Consider the following 27,267-nt stretch of genomic DNA (forward strand, 5'->3'; position numbering starts at 1 on the left):
CTACGTGGGCTGGACAACGCGTCCCTCAAACTATTTCTATTTGAGAATAGCCCTTTATACTGTATTTTACATGACAGAATTCATGGAAGAACAAAACTTTAATCAACAAGAAATGCCTTTGCACTTGTAGTTATAATTCTGTTTGTTTAGTGCATTAAATAAAAGTACTAATTGCATTTATGCCCTCAGAGCCCAGAGTTTATTCTCTCTCCACCACCTCCATGAAATATTGATACAGCTTCAGCACAGAGAAGTTAAATAACCATCAGCGGTTACCAATGATTTATACTTAAATGTCAGTTTTAGTAATTAATGTAATTTAGCAGGAAACTACATAACTGTAGGTTTAATTAACAGTTGGAACTTTAGGTTTTTAAAGAGTTTGTGTGTGAGTGTGTGTGTGTGTGCTACCTAATTATTCATGCTTGAGTAGCTTTAAACCAGAAGAATTCCTCAGTGAGGAGGGTTCAAAGAGGGGCAGATGGACAGGGAGCCTCTTTTTACACTAAACAGCCTCTGACTATCTGTCTGCCTAAATCTGGGACTGCCTACAGATTTGTGTGTGTGTGTGCGCGCACGCACTCTTGTGTAAGCCAGTGTGGACTGTATATATCCTACATGCATGATAAACATGTAGACCTAAACAGTAAGCATGAGTGACTGTACTCGAGTGCAAGTGCAGGGGAGCATTTACACATGCATACACTACAGTATGTGTTTACTGTGGGTATGTTTCTGTGTGAGAGAGAATTAGAGGGAGACAGAGTGCGTGTGCATGTCAGAGGGGAAGCAGAGAAGGAGTGTCAGCACTGCGTGAAGCTGATGTGTCAGATGTCAGCAGAGGGTGTCAGAGTGTCGCCCCCTCGACGGTTGCAGGGTGTCAAGACGCCCATCACGCTCTGTTTGGATTGGTGTCACCGCCATCACACAGCCGATGTGTATCTGGTGTCATCTGACTGATGAATGACAATATCAGAGGGTTTCTGCTGAGTTCACCAAGTTGAATTGCAAACATTTTAAAACCTGTTTTTTGATCACACTGGACAAAATTTATGATAAAAAGTATGATTGAGAACCAGTGAGAACAACATGGCCCAGAAGTATTTGTTATTATATCACATTTTTAAAGTATTTTCCAGACGTATATAACATTATATCCTAATGATGTAATTTATCAAATAAATGTATCCTGGACATGGACAGGCAGCACAAAATAGATGGAAAAATTAGCCAATTAAAAATCATGAATTCATGTGAGTTTTGACTAAAATGAACACTGCTGGTGATGACTGAAACTCCACAGAAACGGGTTGAACAGTCCCTACATGCAGTATCTGCTGTCACAACCATCTCGCTTTTAATTTAAAAGTGTCTCAAAGGCCCGCAATCAGACACAAAAACATGTTATAACAAACATCACTATCCGCAGCAGGCAAAGAGAAAGTATCAAAGATTTTTTTCATACCTTCTCAGGTTTTTGTGGAAACTGAATTCAGTGTTTTTTAAGACTTGTCAGGAACTGCAGATTCCCTTGCATGAGTTTCCATTTGTTTGTGAGAAAAAAAAGAGTTTATGGAGTGGTTTTCCATCTGTGTAATTTACAGCATATCTGCTATGTGACCTACAGGAGAGGATGCAGTCTGAACAGCACACACAACATATGATGTGTTGAAAAGCCGTACCAATGTGCAGTGACCTAGACACATAATGTGTTTTAAAAGGTGCAACTGAGTTTATGCATGTGTGAGTGCGCAAGCGTAACATTTGCCATATGCTGCCAGTTTTAACAAGAACACCATTTTCAGCGTCTTTTCATTGGATTACTTGACTTTAATAAATACTTTATTATTAGTTCACATGCTCTGAATGGCACCTCCATACTTAGCTGTGCCTCTGTCTATACTCCTAACTGCTGCCTGAGGTCATTGAACACTACACCATTAAATGTACCAACAGCTGAGACACGGAAGTACGGAGGGGCAGTCTCCTTTCCTCATTAACCAAAACTGTTTATATATATACTCAGTGTGGTACACCCAACATGCAACTTCTGACTAATCCCTTAAAGGGGAATTCCGCAGATTTTAAAGTCTGTTTACAGATCTGAGATAGTACTACTTCATACGTCAGAGAAGTTGTATTTAGTCTTTTATGGATCCAGAGAGAACTGTGCCAAAGTGCAGGCCGGGTCTGAAGACCACATTTGAACATAAAAATAAAAAATCTGGAGGTGTGGAGTCGCGAAGAAGTGAGCTTACGAGACCTCCGTAGCCCACTTCTCATCTCTGCTTGAGCCTAGAGGGTCCAGGCTACATTAGCTACTACTAACATATAACACCAAAATCTGAGAGTCAGTGGTTCGAACTGTATTGTGGGTAATGTATGCCCCAAGGCTTTGGCAAAAAAGAAGAATGCACGGAATAAAAAAGATGATACCCCTGGTTCTACTGCTCCGACTTTTTAAAGCTGTCCAACGTGAGGCCGACTCCATTCCTCTTTTACAAGTCTCATGTTTTTAGTCTTGCTTTTATGAGGCCTGTATCCTTGCTTTTACTGAATCTGACCAAAAAATTCTTAGAATTTTATCGCGTCTTAAATCTCATTCTTATTGTTCCAGCCAGTTTAATTGTATTATTTCAGTGTTTTAGTTGCCACCGTTTAACACATTTGTTTATATTTATTCAAATGTTGTTATATACAATTTAATGTAAAGCACTTTGAGTTGCACTGTATGTCTGAAATGTGCTATAAAAATAAAGTTATTGTTATTATTATACAATGCATAAAGGACTGTACAAAATAAACACAAAAGACTGTATATATGAATGAATGAATGTACAATATGGAATAGTAGTAAAGCTACTGCTGTGTGTGCATGTGTGTGTATGCATGTGTCAACTGTCCATTCAGTCAATGCGTTTGCACCATTTAAACCCTCCTCCGTCCTTGATCAAGGAATCAGGACAGGGTGTTGCCATGGAGACCAAGCTCTATAACAGTTGCCACAGCGATTAGAAGAAGAGCTGAGCTGAAGTGGTTGTTAAGAGCGACTGTGAAGAGAGTGAGAGGCATGGAGGCGCTTGGTAAACACACAGGAAAACAGCGGAGGGGTTAAGTTGAAAACCCCAGTATGTACTCCACCCCCCAAGAACCCCCCCACCCCTCCCCATTAAAAAAAAAAAACTTCCCCAAAGTGAGTCAGCTCCAGAGAGCAGGAAATTACTCATTTCCTCTAAACACGTATATGTCAGATGGATATCTCTTTGTTTGGTAAACAGTAGAAAACAAAAAACATAAAACAAACTCAAGCTCCTGTGGAGAAAGGCGATGAAACAGTAAATAAAACTCACCTCTGCCACATTGGAGGGCAAGTCATTTTCAACTCAGCAGGTTTTAACTAGGCTAACACGAGCCTGTCACATTGCAACGAGCCAATCTAAAGAGCTGGCAGCCAACTTGGTGAAGGACATGTCGCCTACATGCATACAGGTCACCTGTCCCTCGCCGGCCATGCTGACCTGGAATTTCTACCTCTTCTGGGTTTAGTCAAACCTTGGCAACAGATAATTTCCTTAAATGCCTAAAAAAAAAAGCGTCTCTCTACGGACCACCGCGGCATGCAGGATTGATTAGTGGCACACTCTGTCCACGCACAAGTATGTCACCCCTCCAGGGAGGTATGGGCCAGTAAACAACCACAGAATTGGTCTTGGTGCCTGAGGTAAATCAACAGTAATAGGTTTTCACAGCAAACTAGAATATGGGCAGCAGGAGTTAGAGTGTAAGTTGTGGTTTGTGTGACGTGAGCTCAATCTTCTTCATTTAGCAGAATGATGTAAAATCAAACTCTTGGCTTAGCTGGTAGGGTTAGCCCAGAGGCTTTCACATAATGAGGCCTGGGGGGAGAGATGTGAAGCACAGATACTGCGGGAGGTAATAGGGAAGGGTCCATGTCAGTAAAAACAACAGCAAGTCACTGTTTTGTAGTTTGGCCTGTTGATTTATCCCGCATATCAACATAGTCAGCAGTTGGAGCTGCAGCACAGGCTGTGATACACAGCTTATGGAGGCCATTAAGATACTTTAAAACCCTTAGCGCCCGTCAGAGGGGGAGCAGAACAATTTGCTTCAAACTCACACTCCTTCTCAGAGTCATAACACAGTCGAATCTTAACACGCAGACATGAAACACATTTGTAGATTCTGTGTCTGACTCACACTTTCAGACGATATGGACATTATTTCCAATGTCCATTGCGATTAAATACCCATGAATCCACTTAGAAATCATAAAAAAAAAAGGATGCGCCTTACATTCCAGTTCAAGTTGTAGCCAAGTTGCAGCTAATTCGCTGAGGGAGGAGGAGGGGGTGGCCAGTGTCAGGCTTTTAAAACCCCTGGGTTATGCAGTCAAACTTAGCTGCTGCCCTGTTTGATTACTGTGCATTTTCCACGCCGACATTTTAACACAAGTCGGACAGTGAGTGTACAGGAAGCTCATTTTGGGGCGAGCGTCAGCATCCAAATAGCTAGCTTCACCTAAACTAGTGGTTAGAGAAAATCCGGCATGATTACATATCATTAAGACAGTAAGAAAGGCTAAATTAAGCCACACAGAGGAGGTCTAATGTCAAAGCACAAAGATGTGACCCTGCTGAGTCACAGCATGGCAGACAGGACAAATACAGACACAGGAAGCTGAGCCAAGACAGTGTCATGAACTCCATCTTACCTATCCAAACATCGTTTCCAAACCAGGAGAGGTTCTTCTGAGAGCTGTCATAGTAACCAATCTTCTTGTAACTACCTCCTGCATGTTTGCGAAAGAAAGAGAGAGAAAAAAGGGAGATGCACTTTAATTAGTATTGCTTGTATAATTCAATTCGTCCCAGTTTTTTTGTGGGCGATTGTGATTTCAAACAATACAACAAAACTCGACAGAGCAGATAAACATTTACATTCATACTAACACAATTTAGCTATTTTTCTGTGATTTCTGTGCTTTCATATTAATGGAATGTGTGACTACTTAAAAAAAAACAAAAAAAAACACAATGAACAGATAAAAGAAATGAGAGATGAAAAGGTGCATAAAGAAGGACAAACAAAGAAGTACCAAGGGGAGAAGAAGGAGAAAAGGAAGAGGAAAAAAAAAAAGGAGCTTATGTGGCAGTCTTGACCAGGAATACTGATGAGGTCCCACAGTGATTCAAGGATTCAAGTCAGGTCGTCTCATTGTGGATGTCAAATTACCTCGACACCACAACAGGAAATATGAGACAGAATGCGAGGGGAAAGGGGCAGGATTATAAATTCTCATCCTTTAGGACGCCAAAGAGAACAGAGGTAGAAAATAATCCTCAACCTCATCTTATGCGGGGAAACTCGTTAAGTCACTGGTGACAAAAAGGATGCCATTTCCAGAAACAGTTTAAAACGCAGGCTTGTGCCCAATTAAAGCGAAGCCTTGAGTCAACACACTCCTGCATCAAGTCCCATCACATACGCAATTATAGCACGTTGAGATCAATCGCTGTGAAGGCCGCAAAACCCTCCCTAGGAAAGAGGCTTCGCTCTGAAATGAGCCGAGAGTAACCATCGATACATGACGAATACAGTCAGTAATGATTCTTTTTAATGAACGACTGACATTTACTGTTAAGACCAGATTCTGCAATTCAACATCTTTGGGGGACAGTGTGGGAATGTTTACCTTGCAGTTGTTCGATGAGAGTCATTGCCATCCTGGAACCCTGGGCGTCAAACACCACCTGGCCCTGAGACACAGACGGGAGGAATTCAGTTTTCCTGCAATTTTTTATCTCCATCCTTAAAGGAATGGTTCAATAGTTTGACATTTTGATAAATCTACTTATTTGATTTCTTAGACGCGAAAACTGAGGCTACTTTCATCTGTATATGCTAAATATGGGGACACAGCCAGCAAAACTGTACTGATCAGGTTAAAAGCTGAGGTCATGGAACGTGGTGGCATCACTAAAAATGCTTTAAATAGGGCAAGAAACACGAGCAGTCAGACAATCGGACAAGTTAGCCATTTATATTTGGATGAGAAGGCAAATGGCCGGGCTGGATTACCAACCAGGCAAACTGCCCACGGGCAATTACTCAGTTATCAGATTTGTTGATGTCAGTGGGGCCCCAAGAAGAAATTTTTGTCCTGGAGCCCCAGAGGAGGTAAATCCAGCTAAACATTAATGTTCCACAGTCTTCACGTTTGTGAAGTGAGGTATTCTTACTGGCATTTTATGTGTGCTCGCTTTAGGTTTTTTTTTTTTTATCTCAAAACATTAAATATTATGTAACTATCAGAAAGATTTATACACTTCTGAAAAATTTAGTTAACTTCTACATCAATGACTCTGTGATATCACTTTTTTTCCCATTTGTACAGAGATTTAAAACAAATGTGCCTACAGAGTTGTTTTTATTACCTGTGCTTGTTTTCCCATCCATTTTCTCATCCTCTGCACTTACCGAAACACCTTCAAAGGAGCTTGTGTTGAGGGCCCTGTAGATCTCGGAGGTGATGTCGTGGTTGTTATAATTGAAGTCCTCCAGACGTCGGCCCCTGGCCTTCAGTGGCGCGACAGTCTTATTGAGGGCAAGGGCCAGAGCCCACACTGCGTCGTAGGCAAGAGGAGCCTCCTGAAACCCGCCGGTCTCCTCTGGGTTCTTTCCTCCCAGGCGAGACATCAAGGCAACAAGAAACTCCTGCGATGTCTAAAAGAAACAAGACAGAAAGGACATCAAAGAGCAGTCCCTGGTCCAAAGATGCATTCATTTGTCTGTTAACTTAAACAGTGGTAAAGAGACAGTGAAGGAGAAGCAGTTTTTATCAGAAGGAATTTCAACCCTCGGATCCCCATAACTGACCTTTGTTCTTCATTTGGACTGTATGAATCAGCAACAGTCTGCCCACCCATTCAGTGGCGCCATGAGAATGGTGCATTTCAAACATCCATATGTCACTATTTCTAAATGCAAAGTTAGGATTAACTTTTCTCTCAAGGTCAAACCAGATTAGCATTTGTCGCAACCAAAGGGGAACTTGGGCCACAGGAGTTCTTGGGCAGACTCGAGGGCACTTGGCCCCGCCTGAGGAGCTACTGAGTGGTAAATGAGCCGAACAGAGGGGCACTTGGACCACTCAATTGACCCCATGTAAACAGTATGCTATTAGAACTATACTGAATAAAACTATACTGAATAAATGTTCAGGTAAACTGAAGAGCCATTTGGCATTAGAGATGTGCTATCTGCTGCAGTGAGACAGTTCTAAAGGAATGATTTGATATCTTACAGAATATATTCATTTGCTTTTCTTCCAAGAGTCAGGTGAGAAGACTGACACCAAAAAGCTGTGGTTTTACAGGAATCATGTGCTGTGCTATTTCATAGCCCGGAGCAGTAACTGCTTGAACTCCCTGTAAAACCACCCAGTGTGGCCCTATCTACACTTTGTGTAAAGATGGAGCTTCATAACTATGTACACACATACATGGGATTGATCTGAATATTTCAAGTATCTCTTTGCAGATGTTGACACAATTTTAGCAAATTAGCAAAACTAGGGTGCTCTGTTTCTTTTATAGGGTGGCCAAGAAGAAGGGAAGAGGACCCAAATGCAGATACTCAGGCAGGTGGATTAATGACAATATATCAGTGACAAAAATAACTGGCTTACAGGCAAATGGAAACTAGTCCATACAGCCAGGAACAAGAACTCAGGAAACCAAAACACATCCAAATAGAGAACAATAACTCGAGAAACTACAAACTTAAAGGAAACTAAGGAAGTTGTTCGAAAAAAGACAGAAACAAAAGTCAAAAGAAACTCAGGAACTCTCACACGTAGAAAAAAAAAACAGCAAAGGAAGTAAATCCATTAGAACACAGGAGCATACGCAGACAAACTGACCGTGAGACAGAAAAACACAGAGGCTTAAATACACAAGAGGTAATTGGGAAAAGGTGAAACAGATCAAGGCGGGGCAGACAATCACAACAGAGGGGGGAAAAACCCCACAAAGACAGAAAGTAACACCACAACAGATAAACAAGGAGCATAACTACAAAATAAAAAAGGAAATTCTAAACAGAACCACAAAGAAGCCAAACAAGCGTCCACAAAAGAGTCTGTGAATTAAGTTCTGATTAAATCATTAAAAACTGCAGGATTAGGACATCTCATTCCAGAGATAAGATGAACAATATACCAAAGTATAAAATCAGGTTGTTTACAACAGTTTTTATAATTAAAAACCAATAGACATTATCTCCCACTGAAAGCAGGAATAAATGTACAACGGGAGATTATTGCTACAAATCATCAAGGTGTCCCTGTGGATTCTCTGAGACCAATTAGACCTACACACCTCCAGTTCAGCTATGTCAAATTCATCTCATTGAAATTCCACCTTGGCATTTGGCATTTAAATCTGCCACTATCTACCGAAAACTAGCTGACAATGTGCTATTGCAGACCCCGCAGTATTGGCACGCTAGTTTCATCTGAGTCCTCTATCTAGAAGAAATATGCCAATTTCAAACTTGGAAATTGAATTTGAATAGATTGGGTATGTGCAGGAGTTGTGGCTGTAATTCTTATCACCCGTTGAGCAGCACGTCAACAGCTAAATCAGCAGGTAGTGGCAGGTGCTGTATGAATATAAACAACAGCTGCTGATGAAGTGCGAGAGAGGAAAGGAGGGAAGGAGGGAAGGAGGGGTAGGTAAAAGGTGGGGGATGAGGAAATGTTAAAAGAGAAGGGAAAGGAGAGGTGGGTAAACAAGAAGAGTGAAAGGATGATCCACAACAGACCAGCAGAGTCAGAGAAGGTCAGACAATGGGAGAGACAGAGAGGGGAAGACACCGTTTAAGAGGATTAGAGAAGGTGAAATGGGTGAAAGAGAAGCGGAGACGACTAGTGCCTGAGAACGTGGGTCTGCCAAATTATAAAGGAAGACATTCAAAAACAGTACAACACTGATAATTTAAATAAATAATCCATGGCATTCTCCCATGAACAAATAATTATTATTCTGTCCTGTGTCAGAAGTTTAAGAAGCATAACATTGATTAAGGACATACGCAGCTCAGTGAAGCTATGACACTAAACACTTAGTGTCTGGTCTTTGTAGGAAAAAACTGTCTCAGGAGGATCAATCCATTTCACATACATGGCAGAAGACAGTAGTTATTGATACAGATAAGAAGAGCTGAATAGTTAAAAAAAACGTAGCATTAAGCATATTGGGATGAACAGACAAAGAGCTCAAACTACATTAATGGCAAGAAGGAAGACAGTACAATACTATATGATTGATTGATAAGGGATCATTGGAAAACGCTATATAGAAACACTAGCAATTTAAATCGCTAGCAATTTAGAAAGGATCTAAAAATTGGAGGATTTTGCAACATTTCAGGGCTCAGTATTATTTGTTTTTATTTCTGCGAAATCTAGGAATCGGTCAGCGTTTAATTTGCTTATTAAAGAAGACTAATGTGCATTGAGACAGTATGTGAAGTGGATTTTAGATGCAGCACAGTTGCACACAAAGTCAATGGAAAGATACAGTTATATGCAAATTCAAAATGATGTACAAACACAATAAAAATGTTTAAATGTGGTCCAAAAAACTGCAAACCTGCCTGATGAACATGCTGTATAAAGACAAGAAGGTGAAAGAGAGAGACTGGAGGGAATTAAAAGAAAGTACTGGAGATTCTGTTTCTGAGCACAACCACAAGCACACTGCTATACACACAGCTGGTGTGTATGTTGCTAGCTAACTTTAATGTCTGTTCACTCGGTGCATTGGCTGTTTATAGGGAATCAGCACAGACTGCACAACTGGTTGCATGTTAACATGCTACTGTTAGCATTTAGATCACGATGACAATGCCAACATGCTTTTCATTTGCCAAGTATATTGTTTACCATGTTCACCATCTTATTTAAGCAATTTAGAAAAAATTTTTTCGCCAGTTAGCACTAATCAGAAGTGCCACTGGAAGTGATGGGAATGTCATTAGTTTTGCAGCTTATAAACCCAAATACAAATTGCACAAATTTAGATTTTCACCTCACGATGCCACTGTATGGAAAATCTTAAAGTTGTTGCAATTCTGATCCTGTGGGGGGACCATGAAAGTCGATATCAAATGTCAAGACTATACATACAATTGTTGTTGAGATATTTTACTAAAAACCAAAATGTCAACTTCATACTGGCACTACAGGAAAAGTCAGAAGTCAGGAAAGTTGGGAAACTCTATATATGTTATGGTTGATTGTGTTTTTTTTTTCTCTTACTAGACTCTGGTACATAATCAGCATCACACTTTTTGGGTGTACGGAGACATAAAATACAGGTGAAACTGGTGTAAAACAAGCTGTTCCTTTTCCGAGTATCTGAATGTTTTTCACTTAAAATCAGTTAAAGGAGTTTACTATTGTTTGAAGTACTGCATTTCATGATGGATTTGTGCAATATGTTCTTTTCCAATTATTTTTACTTCCTGTGTTGATTTGTCCTCAGTTTTTATTGTATGTTATATCTGTGAAGTTCTGTGTGTATACTTCATTAGAAGCACTTGGACCTAAGTGCCTTAAGGATTTTTGCATTATGATGCACCTCTCACTCATTTCACTCCATAACATAAATGTGATTTATTAGTAGTAAATTGTACACCAGAAGCTCTTGTTCCAAGCTGGTCATGTTGCAGTTGCTTGTCACTAATTAGCATCAGAGATTATTTAATATCTCTTTAATATAATTATTACAGTAATGGGAAAGAGGATGAGATGATACAGTGTTTTATGTGTTCCCACCATATTGGAGACGCCGCGGACAGTCTCAGGATTCAGCATGACGATCTCAGTGGTCACGTGTCCCTCCACAGCCTCAGTCATGTTCTCCACCGTACAGTTGATAGCTGGGTCTTTGATCTTGAACCAGTTGTCTGCGTACCAGCCTATCAGGAACCACACATACTTCTTCCCATAGAGCTTTTCCTTGAACACCTGCAGCAGAGAGGGAGGCAGATACAGACGGTGGATGAAGGGAGGGCGAGAATGATAAATAAGCATGAGGAGAATTAGATGTGTTGAGCATGTTGTATCACTGCCAAACAAGGAAACTCATTCAGACATTCAAGCAGCTAATTATTTCTGCTAATGCAGGGGCTCAATTTCTGCTAATGCCGAGTCAGGTTCAGCCTACTGGGATCAATCGAGAGGGAAAAGGTACTAACCTCACAAAACACCTTCCTGGCTTCAGTTTCATAAAAGAGACCCACAATGATCCTTGCATCCTGGCGCTGCGTCAAAACATGAAACCAAAACAAAGCATTGCTTAGTTACATCAGCAGCAACAATATAACTTCACAACAGCACAGCTTGATGTGGCAGTGCAGCTTTCCAAAGTTCCTGCTGCTTCGCAGGACGGCACGTACTGCTGTTCAGGAGTTGCTAATTAGCATGGCGCATTAATTTCCTCTATCAAATCACCTCTATGCTAATGGTATCGTGTGCAGCTGTGAGCCAAAGGAGGAAGGAGAGGGGGAGAGAGAGAGAGACGACCAGCAGCTGAGGTGAATTTTTAATCAAAGCACCTTGAGGTTCTTGACAGCGACAGCAGGGTCGGTGAGGAAACTCTGGCGAACACTGATCTCGATGCCTGCCTCCTTTACCCTCTGCTCCAGATCGTCCAGAGTCTGCAAGATGAAAGGGGAGGACAGAGGGAGACAGACAGGGAGAGAGGAGGAAGAGAGGAAGTGGTTAGAGAGGCAGCTGAACAGAGAGACAGAGAGAGGTGACGGGTTGAGATTATAGAGAAAGAGAAAAGAAAAGCAACAGAGTCCAAGGGGGGAAAAAAGAAACAAAAAAATCTCAAGTGTATATGAGAAACGTCAGAAGGAGGATGGACAGTGTGGAGATGTATGATAAACAAGAAAGGCAGCATGGGAGAGAAAAGATTTTTAGACAAAGAATGCAACTGAAAAGAATAAAAGAAGAATGTGAGAAGAGAGAGGAAAGAATGTGAGAGTGGGATCATTAACCTCCATTACAGGAACCAACCCAAGTGTCATGGTATCGACCGCTGTGCCTCAGAGAGATGTATTGCTTGATCAATATTTCTCACAACCAATATTCCAACAAATTACTTCAAAAATCCTCCATCAATCGCCAGGAGAGATTGCCTGGAGGTGTATCGCATAGCCTGAGAACACACAACTGCTCTCATAAACAAACATACAGAGGCAGGCAGGCAATCAGGCAACCCACACCCACATCTTACAAAAAAAATGATAGGACATGGATAGGGTGATAAAAAAAAAAACAAGCGAGAGAGATAAAAGGAAGAAGAGGAAAGAGTTGGAGATAAAAAAAAAGATGGTGTAAAGTTGAGATGAAGGAGATTAAAGCTACTGACTGAGGTAAAGACTTCGGTGGTCTGCTGGATGGTGGCGATCCGAGTCCACTTCCACTTCTGGAAGAGCTGCACCCTGGTGGGGTTGTGGAGGGTGGCCGATGGGTGCGTACGGAAGAAGGTGGGGAAACGCTGACGGTTGGATAAAGCCGGTGAGCTGGAGCCATAGGACAGCTGGGAAACACGAAGAAAGAGAAAAAGAAGGGGAAAACAGTGACTGGGGCAGAAAGGAGCAAAGGATATAGACATTTGGGGGGAAGGAAATAGAGAAAAATATACTTCTGAAGGTCCTCCCAGGCATCAGTAAACACACTTCAATCAACTGTATTAAAATCAGGACCCTCTTGTTCCTCCTCTGTACACAGAGTTCTTTGATGGCGACTGGTTCAAACGGCAAACAAGAGAAACGAAAGCCAGCAAAAAGACAGAGAACCAGAGAGACAATCCCTGTGCTCATTTTCTCATTTTCATCCACATCCCCTCCCTCCCTCCTTTTAGCTTCCCTCCAGCTTATGAAGTGTATCAATAAACTCTGTATTTTCAATTAAAAGTAAAACATAATATAACACTGCATGCAGGATTTCCCATGCATACACTGCCATGAAATTGTGATGACGCTTCCTACTATTACAAACAAATTTTAAAAATGATCTAATTATTATTGTTGTTGTTGATCATCTGTTTCTTTCATTTGGAGCTATATAATCCGAATTCTCAGGTACAATTCCCAGAAAAAAAGAAAAAAAAAAAAACCCTTGAGGTGGCGAGACAGACGGCTAAGATGTGTGTCCAAAGCAGCAGGGAAGAAGAGGGATGGTGGAAAATGCCAACAGAAACAGAGAGAAGGCTGTTCCTCTAACAATTAGTTTCACAGTGACAACTGGAGATAAAATCCTCGACAGGTCTCCTTTAAAATGAGAAGCCTGGCGTTCAGGGAACCATTACAGTTACATACAGCCTATCCTCTTCCCCAGCTCTCATCTCAGCCCCATTACCTATACCCTTTACCAGCCCTGGGGCGTTCACCGTTGGGCATTCCCAGCGGTGAACAGAGGGGCCTTGATGATAGATGTCAAGTGTCATGTACAATCTGGACTCCCCATAATAACAAATCCCTATGGGCACACTCAGGTAGACGAAGGCATCAGTACGATGGACGGGAAGCTACACAAAAAGTGACAGATGATCTGGGTGTGGAAGATCTGGGAAAACCATAGCAGTCGGTTTGGTGAACGACTCATGCTCAGTGATGAAAGTGATAGGCAGCGATCCCAAACATAGGCTCTGCATAAGGTGACCTGTAAATTCTAGCAATAACCTGGGTTGGATGCGCATCAGTCACACGCTGCTCCAAAACCACAAGTAAATCCTCAACCCATGGGAAACATCTATAGGAGCGTATCATGTAAATGAGCACATGTGGGCAGTGTGACGGGAGCTAAATGACAGAAAAAAAAACTTTTGTCTAAAAACCACATTAACAGTCACACACACCACACAGCAGCAAACTAGCATCAATCCCATGAATAGAAATGTAATTTTGTTTACTGAACTAGATTGAGAGTCTGCAGCCATACCAGTAGCTCATGAGGCTAGACACCAATGTGCTTTGAGCTCAATGCTAACCTCGGCATGCTAACATGCTCGCAGTGACAATGCTAATATGCTGGCGTTTAACTGCTAAACATCAACACACCTTACAATCTCGGTTTAGCACGTTAGCATGCTAACATTTGCTATAGGCAGTGAACAAAAGCTAAAGCCGGGACTGATGGGAATGTCATTAGTTTAGCAGGTCTTTGGTTATAAACCACAGTGATGGACAAACTGAAATTTTAACTTGATGGTGGCGCCAGATGAAAAGTCACGGGATCACCATAGTTTTCAGGATACCCTTGTCCAGGAACTAGGGCTGAACGATTTTTGGAAAAAAATCCAATTGCGACTTTTCTGGCAGATATTGCGTTTTCGATTTGATTCACCAGTTTGCATGCCAACAGAAACTTTTCCGTCATGCAAATGCCTGTGGTGATTTTTCAAGTGACTTTTCGCAACTTTAGCGCGACAGGTTTCGCACAGTACCTGTTTCTGGTGCACGTCTGCAGCCTCAAACCCGAAATACTCCCAAATGTTCGACGTGCTGTCATGTCACCATCTGCCGCTTATCTGGGTCCAAGCTCAGGTCGCGGGGACCGACTCCCACCCAGTCCACAATGCACCGAAGTCCTACATCACCTCCCACAGGTGGTGAGCCCATGGGAGGTGGTACCGTCCGGAGTGAGGTTTCAAACCCACGACCTTGAGAAAGTGAGTCCCGTGCTCTACCAACTGAGCTAACGGGGCGGCTTTTTTGGGGATTAAATCCCATAACTCCGCTTCTGGTCTAGTTGAAGCCATTTCAGAAAGCAGGTGGAGCAGGTTATACTGATTGGTTAGCGTGACCTGTCCACGAGCAGCATGCCGCTTCTGATTGGTGAGCTCGGCAGGTAAGGAGTCGGCATGTATGTGTAAAAAAGTTTACACAGCAGATCCTGGGTCAGTCAGGAGCACTGCAAAAAAAAAAAAAAAAAAAAAAAAAAAACGCAGCTTTGGCGATCACATGATCGCGTTGTCTGAAATCGCAGTTTCGATCAGAAAACGATAAATCGTTCAGCCCTACTGGGAGCCATAAATTCTGTAAACTCAGTTGTAGGCAGAGGTCAATATTTCAAACACACACACACACACACACAAAACTAACATGGCTAGATACCACTAGAGCTAAGTGAGAAAAGATTTTTATAGTCTGTCCAATCTGTTTACTGAACAGTTTCATTTACACTGTGTCTAACAGAATGTAATGACTTAACTGAGGTTACACAAAATCTGAAAATTACCAAACTTAGAACTGCAAGCTTTTCCCCATAGCAACACTGAAATAAACCTTCACCACACAACATGAAAAGAGACAAAACTAAAACGGAGCAAAAAGCTGCTGTGGCAGAAATAGACAAATGTGGCAGCACTCTGCAAAAGGCAGGCAAAGTTCCACATCGAGGCGTCCCAAAAACCACAAACAATATCTCTCAATTCTCAGTTCTCCTGTGGCCTTATAGTAACAGATCAATGCCCGACTATGGCTTACAGTGCTTTTTAAAATAGGAAATGGGGGATCAAATTAAGAGCCCCTCCTTGATCAGCGTCCAGAAATGGAGGTTGCTTTTGCCTCCCCGGCACTCTGATGAGGCTGCTTGACATGCGAGGAGGCTCCTGCAGGCAGAACGCATACAGAAATAATTGAGTGTGGCGGTTAGGAGGTTGTGCCAGTGGTGGCGTGTAGTAAAGAGAGACAGATCCCTTTGTGAGTGGGGAGAATCGACTGCTCGAGTTGAGGGAGCGAGGCGGAAATGAAGAGTGGGAGAGAAAGACGGTAAAGATTGAAAGAGGGAAGGAAGGAAGGAAGGAAGGAAGAAAGGGGAAAAAAAGGCTGAAACAGAGCAGACCAGCTCCAGGCAGTGACAACAGATAGAGAAAAGAGGAAGGCATAGTCAAAAAGTGGAAAACAGTTTTTAATGATGAGGAAAGAAAGGGTGACAAAGAGAGAAAGACCAGAAACGAGAAAGAGGGGCAGATGCCAACCACTAGAACTGATTGTTCTTGATGACTAATCTCTGGATGAAACTTCAATTACAGGACAAAGCTAATAAGCAGGGCGCTGTGAGTGACAGAGAGGCAGATCAAGAGAAGGCAGAGAATGAGAAAAACAAAATAAGCTGACTGATGAAAGCATAAAAAACAGCAGCAGAGGACAATATCAGATCTCTTGCTGATTTATAGATCTAACATGAATTTACAGTTGAAAAATAATAAGTAATAAATGTATTACCATACAGTATGTGAGGTCAAACTATGTATTTTGTCCTCTGCTATACTGCAGCTGTCAATACAGTATTGTGAAACCTCGTAAAGTCTCATCACATTGTGAATTATTTTAAGATCAGTGAACTACAGCATTGATTTTGGGAACTTAGTGCAATAACTGCATATACAAAAGATCATAATTTAGGTGAATGTAAAGAGCATCTGCAGTAGGTTTTACATTCTTTGCAGTTAACAGGGGTCCAATAGTCTTCCAGCAAAAACAGAGCTGAAGATTTTGGTGTCAGTATCAAGGTTTCTCATCAGCTCATATCCCTCACCATGGTAGTCCAGAACAAAAGTCCAACAGAGACAAAGACATGGGACAAGAGGCAACACTGTCTTCTTTGCTGTTTGTATGATATCGAGCTCTTGTTCCCCTCAGAGGATCAGTGTAGTTACTGAGTTACTTTGGACTAAGGAATCCCCCCAAATAATTTTTTATCTCTATTATTTTTGTCTGGGATTTCTGACTTTGAAATACAGTGGAGGTAAATCCACAGTGCTTGCTGTGAACTCTTGCCATTGAAGAAAGTTTCTACTGAAGAAACGACCCCTGTGACAGTGTGTTCTGTGGATTTTGCAGAGGAACAGGGACACTGGAAAGAGATGTTGTTGAATTTTTAAATGTCTTTTCTCAATGCTGTGAATCTCACAAACACTATTCCCTTCACCTCTACTCTTTTGGGGTTGTGGTAGACAGTGATATCTCAAGATCTGAACCCATATCACCAAAACTATCTATTTTGCCTGTTTTTGTGTACATTTTTCCAAATCGGCACCATTAACAGAATGCTGAATTAGCTATTAGAAATTCCAGCTTGCAATGTGCCCATGGCTGTACAAACAACTATCACTGGATTCCTTTGATATTAAAGAAAACTTGATGATTAGTTAAGTTGTGGAGTTATAAAGTTATAGAGAGAATCTTTGTGTATGATTTCTATGGGCATTAATTTGTGATGGACATCAGAGATATTGATATATTGAGCCTCCCCTTAACTAATATGAAAACCTATGGGTTGAAATGACTGGAGACTGAAGCATGTCCTGAAGGTGTGTACTTGGGTATAAACTGTAAGAGACACCCACCACTATGAGGTTCCACATGCGAGCAGCTTCAGCCACTAGCGTCGAGACGCCGCTGCAGCCGGGCATCAGGACAATCTTGATGGGCTCGGTGTACAGAAGGTCATACAGCAACTTGGTGGCCTCACCTGGGTCACACTGGAAGGAGAAAATGAGAAAGTGTTTAAAAGGACAGACAGATGACTAGATGGATGGGTGGCTCAATAATAAGCAAAATAAATGAATTGAAGGGACTGAGATAAAGAGAAATGGAGCGAGAGACAGACATGGAGGAATCTCGGGGAGAAAATGGAAGAGATAAGACTCGGGGAGACAGATGGGTGGGAAATGGGAAAGGGAAGATACAAATAAAAAATTGTAGACAGAAACAGAAAACAGAAGAGAGTAGATTAAGTAAAGGGAAATGACATGGAAGTAGCAAGGAGCGACAAAAAGGTCAATGCAAATGTGAAGAGAAAAGACAAGTAGGAGAAATAGAAGGACAACTCAGGGAAATGGAAAAAAACAAAAGAGACAAGGTCAAGATAAAATAAAGGAAAATGCCACAAAAGTAGCAGGGAGCAGCAAACAAGCAGATGCAAATGTGACAAGCTGGAAGAATAGAAGAAAACGTATAATCTGCATAAAGTTCACGTCCACACAGCCAGCGTGTGTCATCAAAACACCACATGTCCACAGATCAAGACATAAAAACAGAAAGAAAGCCAGAAACCAAAAAGGGAGCTTGATGACCACAACAGCAGCCATCACAAGTCATTACAAGCCTCCAATAAAGTCATTTACAGAATGTCTAGGTGGTGAGAGTGTGGCTGGAATGATCCATCACTGCTCTGTCAGCCAGATTACCAACAGGCTGTCACTGCTGCACTGCTCATCAGAGTCACAGATAAACTGGCCTGACACATCTAATGATTCAGCATGAAAGAGGAGACATGGCTCATAAACACAAGTACAGACATGCACATTCAAACAAAACACACACACACACACACACACACACACACACACACACACACACACACACACACACACACACAGATGAGTGTCACAAACAATCGTACTGACTCCGATGATGGCATCGGCCAAATATGGCTCCTAATTGGGGTGTTTGTCTCAACGGCTGAATTGTCTCTTTGAGGCAGCCCTGTGATTTTTCTGAAAAGGTAATCACCACTCAAGACCCAGGAATACGTGGAGTAGCCGGGCTTCTTATTGATTGATGTGTTTTCCATTAACTCTAGATTGGGTGGAATTATAGTGGTGTCATGTCATTGCTGAAAAAGTCAGGATGTTTACATGTACTTAGATAATTCAGTCTGGACCCTATTAAAGCAGAGCACTGAGCGCTGATGTTCTCACTTATAAATGCACGTATATGGTTTTCTTTATTAGTCTCAAACAAAGAAAAGAAATAAACTTTCTGACCCTTTGGTTTGCTGGGACACATAAAGACCTTCAGGACATGCCCTCTTCAAACTGTGCATGTCATCACTGTAGACTGTAGAAAACCAAGGTCACGCCATCTGTACCGTCTAATGCACAGGTTCCAATGAAGCAGGAAACAGGGAAAAAATAGTGTGAGATGTGCAGAGCACAGCTTTAACAGTGAGTCAAACCCGTGTCCGTTTTTGTATTAAACTTTCTTGGCATCCCCTTTAGGTTTTTCACTGCTCAGGGGCTTCGGACAGTACAGTGATATAAAAGTGCATCATTTTGCATCACCTTGTGCACTGCTGCTATCTGACCTAATTGGCTCTAACAAGCACACATTAACTTTCAAACTAAGGCCATTACAACCAGCATAACACATTTGGTCCATCCATCTGTACATTTTCTGTACAGACAATTTTAAGCCTAGAGTTCGGTTTATCGTTGAAGCCATGTTGACACGTTTGTTCCAAAGAAAATGGCATTAATTGGCACCAAATTTGGGTTACAGAGTGGAGCCTGCATAGAATTAAGGGGGGACAGGTAACCAAGGCATAATGATACAAAAAAGTATTTATTTTAATTGGGAATCGGATTATTATTTGGATCCAGTATCTAGTGGTGATTAGTGGAGCTGCATCTGAAGTGCTACCTCACTTTTTATTATCAGACACTCCTGATAGGCTTGGAGGTGGCTGTAAAATATGGCAGTTTCATCTTTCACCGAGAATGGTATCTTTGGTCAGCTTTAATTTAAGTCCTTCAGCAGTACGCTGTTGTACTGAAATATCTTAACACTTATCATTTACAATGGTCTTGAAGAAGAACAGTCAGTCTCCTTCCTGCTGCTAGATCACCACAGCAAGGAGAGGAAGCAGTTAGAAAGCTGGCTTTTACGTCTTTGAACTCACTGACCAACAACAAAATAAATCTGTACAGAGATCCTATTTACTTGTCATCAAAATATTGCCCTAAGCTGATTACTATAACTAATTAGAGTTCATGAGTGCAGTAAAATCACTGACTGAGTCCATTTCCCTGCACCGCTGACTGTCCTCAGTTCACTTGGTTAACAGCATTATCACTGACTGGGAAAGCAGCTTCACAATATTGATGTTATAAAGGAACAGGCAACCTTGTGCAATGCAGGGCCGAGAGGCTGCAGGTTTTCCTCCCAATCAATCACTACACCAGCTGATTTCACAGATCACTTCCTCATCTTTGGCATTTCAGGTTAAAATCAGCAGCTGCAGCGTTCAGCTGGCTACAAACCTTCAGCCTGTTGAGCATCCACAGCACACGGTTGCCTGTTCCTCATAAAACGAATTGCTGTGTTACATTTGTGTGAGGGAGATGCAGATTGACACACAGACCTTTTTTAAACATTGTCTTTCCTGAAGGTTATTTGTGTTCTTTGTCAGCGTGTCTGTCAGCTGACTGCACACTGAGAAGAAGCTTGTTAGCTTTCTGGCATTACAGCGTTTTAACTGTACCCTGATGAGTGGTAATTCATTGCCTACGCTGATTATCTTTGAATTGTTTAATCAATCTATCATTACCATCGAACAGCACAGCTTTTATTAGCAGCTTGTTTTAATAAGTTTTCCAAATTACTCGCTGCTCATAATGTGTTGAAAACAGATCTAAATTAAAAAGTGCAGATTCTGACCTTGTAGGGGTTGTTTAAGCATTCAAACCAAGGCAAGGAGCTATTATCCCCTAACTTGTTTAGTCAAAATATATTATATATTTTGAAATGGATCAAAGCCAGCAGCAGTGCAGAATGCAAAGTTTAAATATAGTTGCAACAGCAAGCTTGGCTGCAGAGCTTAAATTAAAAAAACAAGACTTATAGTCGAATGTTTGCTGGGAAAAATATAATGGTAAGTATTAGTGAGAAAAACATTTTTATTGGATGGCAAACCCAATCACAGTGGACAAACATCGCTTAAAAAAGCTCAAAAATGCCTTAATCATCCCATGGAGGGTCCTTTTGATCTCTGAGAGCAATGCGTGAAATTTACCAGACTATGGAATATGCTGCTAAAATAAAGATGAAATTCTTATATCAAAAACCTCCATCATTAAATTAAGAGTAAATAGAGAAGGAAAGGTTTGTGCTTGACTTTAGTCTTTTTCAAGGAATAAGTCTAGCAGTTCCACCGCTAACAGATGCTTATTCCACGTTCCACAGTAGAGTTAATAAGAAAAGGTTAACCGGCTGTAAAGGTGTATAATGAAGGGGGTCTATTCTTGAATGCAACTGCAAAATGGCATCAGATACTATACTTGAACCTTTCAATCATTCAGTGTTCCTATGAACGTAAGAAATGAAACCTTTGGTAACAAAATGGGAACACGGCACTGTAAGAGGCGTAAAAGCACACAGTCTCCCTTATGAAAAAAAAATAGACAGAGAAAACAGGGGTGTTGGCAGGTATGCAATAAAGGCACAGGAATCTCTGCTATTCTTGGAGGTCTGCCTTCTACAGCCCTCTGGGGTCATCACCATTTCCACTTTCATTCCTAGCTCTCCTTGGCTCATGAGAGCACCCGGATTGACGGCCCGATGCCCTTCACGTACACATTCACATTTACTGTGTGACAAACACACACACACACACACACACAGATTAGTGCAAGTGTGTGTACATAGCCATAAAAGTACACTCATACAGTTACACACACACATACATGACAAAGCACCAGCACTTCTGTCACTGCCCTTGGTGCTGAAATTCCCCTAGCTAATATCAGTGCCGACATTAACATGCCGATGTAGGATTTCCAATCAGTCAAACCCGGCCAGCGAGAACCTCTGACAGACGCTGAAGGTTCCCGGGGCTGGGAATAATGGGAGAGGACACCGGCTTGTCATAATACACACTGTAAATACACTCCAGATTGAATAATAAAAAAGAGTTGTGAAGAGGGGATAAGATATGGGCCTGGGGGCTAGTCTGTGTTGAATCTCAAAGGAAGCACAACTATATCTCCTAATTTCCTCATAATTACATCTGGCACCCAACGCCATGCTTATATTCCAACGGACATACATGAGGACCAGTAATGAATACTGGTTGTGCCACAGTGGATGGGAAATTGTGTCACAGCTGATTAAAATAAAGGGCGGAAGTGAGGGAAGCACCTTGTTTCACCATTTCTCTGTATCTCCACTGTCTCACTCTATCACTGTTAATAATTGATCAAAGTTCGCAGTCTCGGCTTTGATATATCCATGGCAACGGCCTGCATGGGGAGTGTGTGCATGTGTACGCGTCTGCCCATGTGTGTGTAGATCTCAGAAGGCTGTAAATAGTCTGATGCTGTCGCCAGGATAGCCAGAGAAACAAGCCGTCTGCTACCACAGGGTATCTGCATCCATTAAAAGAACAGGCTGGGATTAAGTGTTGAGCTTCATGAATATTGTATGATGTTGAACAAGCTGAGGACATCGCTTGATACTTCCAGCCCTAATGGTCACAAACTGAAGTTTCTGTGTCTTTAAGGCACCTGTTTGCCAAATCCAAGTCAAACTTTAATTCTCGCCTTTTATTCAAGACTGCCGTCAGACATTAAAGACGCAATAAAAGTTCCTCATCACGATAACAAATTCAGGTCAAGAGTGTCTGCTGCATAATTACTCTTCTCCAGCCTTGATCTTGAGATGCAAGCAAACAAAGGGCCAGTTACACCCTTGTCTTAATCTCACAGTTAAACAAAGGTTTGTGCTTGCAAGGTGGAGATCTGCTCTCTGACCAAACAAGTCATAATAACTGCATGTAAATATCATAGCTAATTAATCCCTTTTCTTATAATTGCTTTTCTGCCTCTCAGAGGGTAAGATCCTCATTACTATTCCAGCCAGGTGAAAAACGTTTGCAATCAGAAGGTAAAAAAAAAACTCATTCCAAACACATTGTACCCAGAGCAGGAGCAATAAATTCCCCCCCCTTGACTTAATTCAAGGAATTAACCAGAGTCGCTCAGACAATGTTATACCAGCCTCTTTGAGCTGTTCTATTCAAAGGATCTGCATCTATTTTTCGAGCCGGAGGCACCAGTGACTCCTGGAGCACGAGGAGTGATGTTTTTCAATCCCTAAGAAATCTGTTCACGCAATTGCTTTATCTTTATGTTTATGGCGGCTACAGCTGCAGCTGCCTGTTTCACTACACTTGTAATCAGAGGATGCACATACACATACACACACACACACACACACACACACACACATGCACACACACACAAACACATATTTGATCTGTTTAGCATTTGATTGCAAAGAACAAGGTGTATGTGTAACAGAATGTGAATAAGCATGCATTGTACAATCAGCTCTGCGTACATCCAGCGTATGAATTTGCACACATATTTTCACAGAGCTGAAACCTTATTTGTTTCTGTGGTTTGCTTCAAGAGTAACTGTGTTGCCATGCCAACTCTCCCTCTCTCTCTCTCTCTCTCTCTCTCTCTCTCACACACACACACACACACACACACATATATACACACATACACTCACTCTTTCTCCCTGCTATTCTGTTAAACAGGATTCCAATGCAGAGCCTTGTACACCAATCAGAATAAAGCTCGTAGCAAATTTCTAACCAGCCCCAGTGCAGTTAACTGTTTGGTGCCCCGGCCTCTCTCCAGGCATCTGTCCTGCAGCATGATTGATAACGGCCCTCAAGAGAGGAGACAGAGGGGGATATCCAGTAATTGTTTTCGTGTGTCTGCACTCATCCCTCCGTTGAGAAAAATGGTTCCTTTTGGAGACAAACTTTCAGAATAACAATTAGGACATGCAGCAAACAGCCACAAATAGAACATTTTTCACAAAGATAAATAATGTGCTTTTTGATTAAAGTCTATGTGAGTGTAGTGGGTGGTAAACTGGGGCAGCCAGGGGAAATGAAACCAGTTGGGAGGCGGATATTGGATTTATAGCGGTTGATAATGCTGACATTTTAAAATACCACCATGATTAATGATTGATGAGCAACAAGCAGGAGGTGTGTTTGCTCAGTTAACACAAACCAGCTCTGTAAGTAGTATGGCAGTCCCCTTTGCTAAGCAGAGTGAGGACATCAGGGTTAGTTATCAATGGAGTGTCCTTATATGAAATCTCTTCTTTGAGATCTGTGACTTGGGAAAAGACAGGTGTTTCTAAACAGGCAGCATGTCCTGTTGTTTCAGCAGACTAAACTTGCATTTACCTGCCCGCCATGACTCTTGAGAAAACTATGGTGATAAAAAAAAAAAAAAATACACTCCATAAAGTCAGAAAACGATGCAGATTGCAAGAGGAAACATCCGAATCAAACACAAGAGTGATGACAAACGATAAAGCCTGCAGCACACAAACATGACAAAAGTCAGTTACTCCTCGTGATAATTTGAGAGGCAGATCATTAGATCCCTCACAGACTGACACCACACATCACTTCAGCACGCACCTCCTTCTCTGACTCTCCTGCACATGCACTCACCATGCTGTCGTAGTGGATGAGCTCCAGCTCGTAGTCGGGCAGGATGTCGCTCCTGTTGTTCACCAGGTCCAGGGCCATCTGAGCGGAGGGCATACACGCCTGGCCGCCCGGCCAACCTCCGCTCATGGGGAACAGCGCTCCGATGTATAGCTTCTTCTTGCCTGCGGACGGCCGTGGCCAGAGGAGGAGAAGGACGATGAGAGATGCCCGGAGGAACATGTTGTGCCCGCGGGTTACGCGAGTTACCCGCGGAGGACCTCTGCTCATTGCCAGCATGGTTCAAGGTGAGCTGAACCGGAGTAAGTTGGACCCGGTGCTGCAGCGGACTCGAGCGGGGCAAAGGCTATTTTATGTGCGAAATTTGTAACTAAAATGTAAGTGAACTCAACACGTGTCCGGCTCCTTGAAAACCAACGAGTTTGGATATATTATGTTGAGCTTTGCAGATTTTGTGCATAAAGCCAACTGTTTACCCTTAATTGCATGTGTTTAGTAGAAAGAGTAAATAATTTAGTCTGCGTATAATTTAGCATAATGCGTGGTTAATTATACATGGCGTGATGGATGTTTTTGGGACTAAGTCAAACAGTTCAGTAAGTCTTTACTTTGCAGAGCTCGTAGCGATCATGCGAGGACACAGTGCTGCTCATCAGTCAAGTTTCAAGCGAACCTCGGTCCTGCAGTCCAACTCATTTCTACGCAATTCCACACATTTGGCGCGACTAAACTAACGCTTCGCTTTCGACTTGCAATCAATCACGAATATTGGACCGCGCGTCCCCTTGCTCATGACTTTTACGCGAGAATGACGCGCGAATTGGACACGAGGGTCCGCGCAGAATATGTCAACTGGGTCAAACGAGTGTGGATTTGGAGCCACAGTGGAGGAAAAAAAAGAAAACGAAAGACTGGAGCGTGAACTGAGAGCTGAAGCATCGGGAAAAAAACAGGCTACTTCTCCCCCCTTTAACGCAGCCGTATACCAACAGATGAAACGATTTGCCGCGGAAAAGCAGGCGCGCCACAGCTCTACGACTGATCCACTGCAGCACCGGCTGGCTGAGTGTGTGTGTGAGTGAGAGAGAGAGAGAGAGAGAGAGAGAGAGCGGGGAGAGGGGGGGTGAGTCAGGACAAGTCTGAAATGTATACTGAGAGGAGGGGGGGCTGTTAAGTGGCTGGGAGGGGGCTCTGGGCAAAATGTCCTCTAAGAGTTTGTAATGATTTAAACGCTGAGCTTAACTTAAACAGTACATTCATTCCACAAGAGTCTCACACAACCTTATTTTCTGATATGTTCTTCTTTGCGGCTTCTTTCTCCATCACCCCCTGCAGCTGCTGGGTTAGTGCTGGCTTGTACATCTATTATCGATTTCTGATCAGTGCATCAGTACATATGGCTACCTCGGTTACAAGCCAATTTAAAACAAACAAACAAACAAACAAAAACTATTAAACATCTAGAGAGTCAGATTCTTTTCTCTTCAAATAAGTGCAAATTCATTTGCAGGTGCACAACATGTTCCACAACATCAAAAAAAATTTCTGACAATATGATTTGGCATCAGAATTCAATACAGTATTTGATTAGATTTCAATTAAGTTTTAACAGGATATGTTCATATATGGTCATGAATCAGTTACAGTAAAGTTTCTAAACTACAACGTTCAAATATCGCTCAGTGCACCTTTCAAGCACTACATTTTAATGTGGTGTAGGGCTGCAACTAAATATTTTATTATCAAATAATACCACAAATACCAAATGTAGTGGCAATCTAGTTGTTAAAACATTCAGGCGATCACCAAAGTTATCAGGGTTCATCCTCTGTTAACCATGCATATCTGTACAAAGTCTGGACCACAGTGGTAGACCAAGCGACTGACAAACCAACAACACCATCCTTAGAGCTAGCGCAATCACTTTAAAACACTGATTCTGCTCTTAGGACCTGGACAATCAACTACAGTCATTTAAATTCTATTGAAACAATTATATGTAGTATAAGGAATGTTCAGATTTTAAGCAGAGTTTAACCTGTATGCCTTAGTGCTGTTTGACCTGCAAACGCTTACTGTTCTACCACACATGAGCAGTGTATAACTCTGCTCTGTAACCGCCTCTGCTAATTCATAGACCATTTCATCTGTGCCTCTCCTTCACAGCCAAGTCTATAAAATGCAACAGAAACTGCTTTGAGAAATCAGCAAAAAAATGTGGCAGGTGGTATCGATCATAGCTGATTTTACTTGCGTTCATCTCTGTCTGAGGAGAGCAGAGACAGTGATGCAGTTACTTTGGATAAGAGAGACACTGGACGCTCTGCACACCTGCTGTTTGAACCCTCTGTTCGCAGCACAGTCCCTGTCTGAATCTCTGACACACAAAGACACACTCTCGCACCTATTCACACATAAACACCTACACGCATATAATCAGGCACAATGGCCTTTAAGCCTTTATAGTTTAAACTGAATGATCTGGTTTTCATCTGTGTACTGCTCTAAAATGAGATTTTTTTTTTCTTGGAGATGCATCTGCTAGCATCACTGGCTATCATTCAGTCCTTTGAGGAACTGTATAACTAAAGGTTAATAACTTATCTAAGAAAAGAGTGGAAACTCACTGAGGTGGCGACAGTACTTTCTGCCATTTTCATTGCATCCTATTTGGATTATTGACTACACTTTAATTCCATTTCACGCTCATGTTTTTTTCAGTTCCTGTGTAAGTGCTCTAATTGCAGTGTAATGTTAATGTTAAAGTTCCCTTTTGAGAATTACTTATTGCAGCAATTGAGAAGATGACCATTATTTCTCCAGTCTAAATTAAAAACCCTCTGTAGTTAGGCGATGGAATATGACTGTTATATAACCCTGGTTCATTAACCAAATCTCATTAT

General features: G+C 41.9%; 1 protein-coding gene across 1 annotated transcript in view; it reads right to left on the reverse strand.

Moving 5' to 3' along the window:
* gabbr1a (gamma-aminobutyric acid (GABA) B receptor, 1a) overlaps positions 1 to 27,267 on the reverse strand; it is a 61,085-nt gene that overhangs the window by 19,493 nt on the left and 14,325 nt on the right. The window contains exons 7-15 of the mRNA XM_041045356.1: positions 24,368 to 24,528; positions 17,451 to 17,585; positions 12,465 to 12,635; positions 11,644 to 11,745; positions 11,284 to 11,349; positions 10,862 to 11,053; positions 6,499 to 6,744; positions 5,714 to 5,777; positions 4,733 to 4,810 (exon numbers count right to left, since the gene is read on the reverse strand). Of these exons, the coding sequence (XP_040901290.1) occupies positions 4,733 to 4,810; positions 5,714 to 5,777; positions 6,499 to 6,744; positions 10,862 to 11,053; positions 11,284 to 11,349; positions 11,644 to 11,745; positions 12,465 to 12,635; positions 17,451 to 17,585; positions 24,368 to 24,528 (1,215 nt within the window). The remainder of the gene's footprint in view (positions 1 to 4,732; positions 4,811 to 5,713; positions 5,778 to 6,498; positions 6,745 to 10,861; positions 11,054 to 11,283; positions 11,350 to 11,643; positions 11,746 to 12,464; positions 12,636 to 17,450; positions 17,586 to 24,367; positions 24,529 to 27,267) is intronic.

This window comes from Toxotes jaculatrix, chromosome 8 (assembly GCF_017976425.1).
Source record: "Toxotes jaculatrix isolate fToxJac2 chromosome 8, fToxJac2.pri, whole genome shotgun sequence".
NCBI classification, from domain to species: Eukaryota; Metazoa; Chordata; class Actinopteri; family Toxotidae; genus Toxotes; species Toxotes jaculatrix.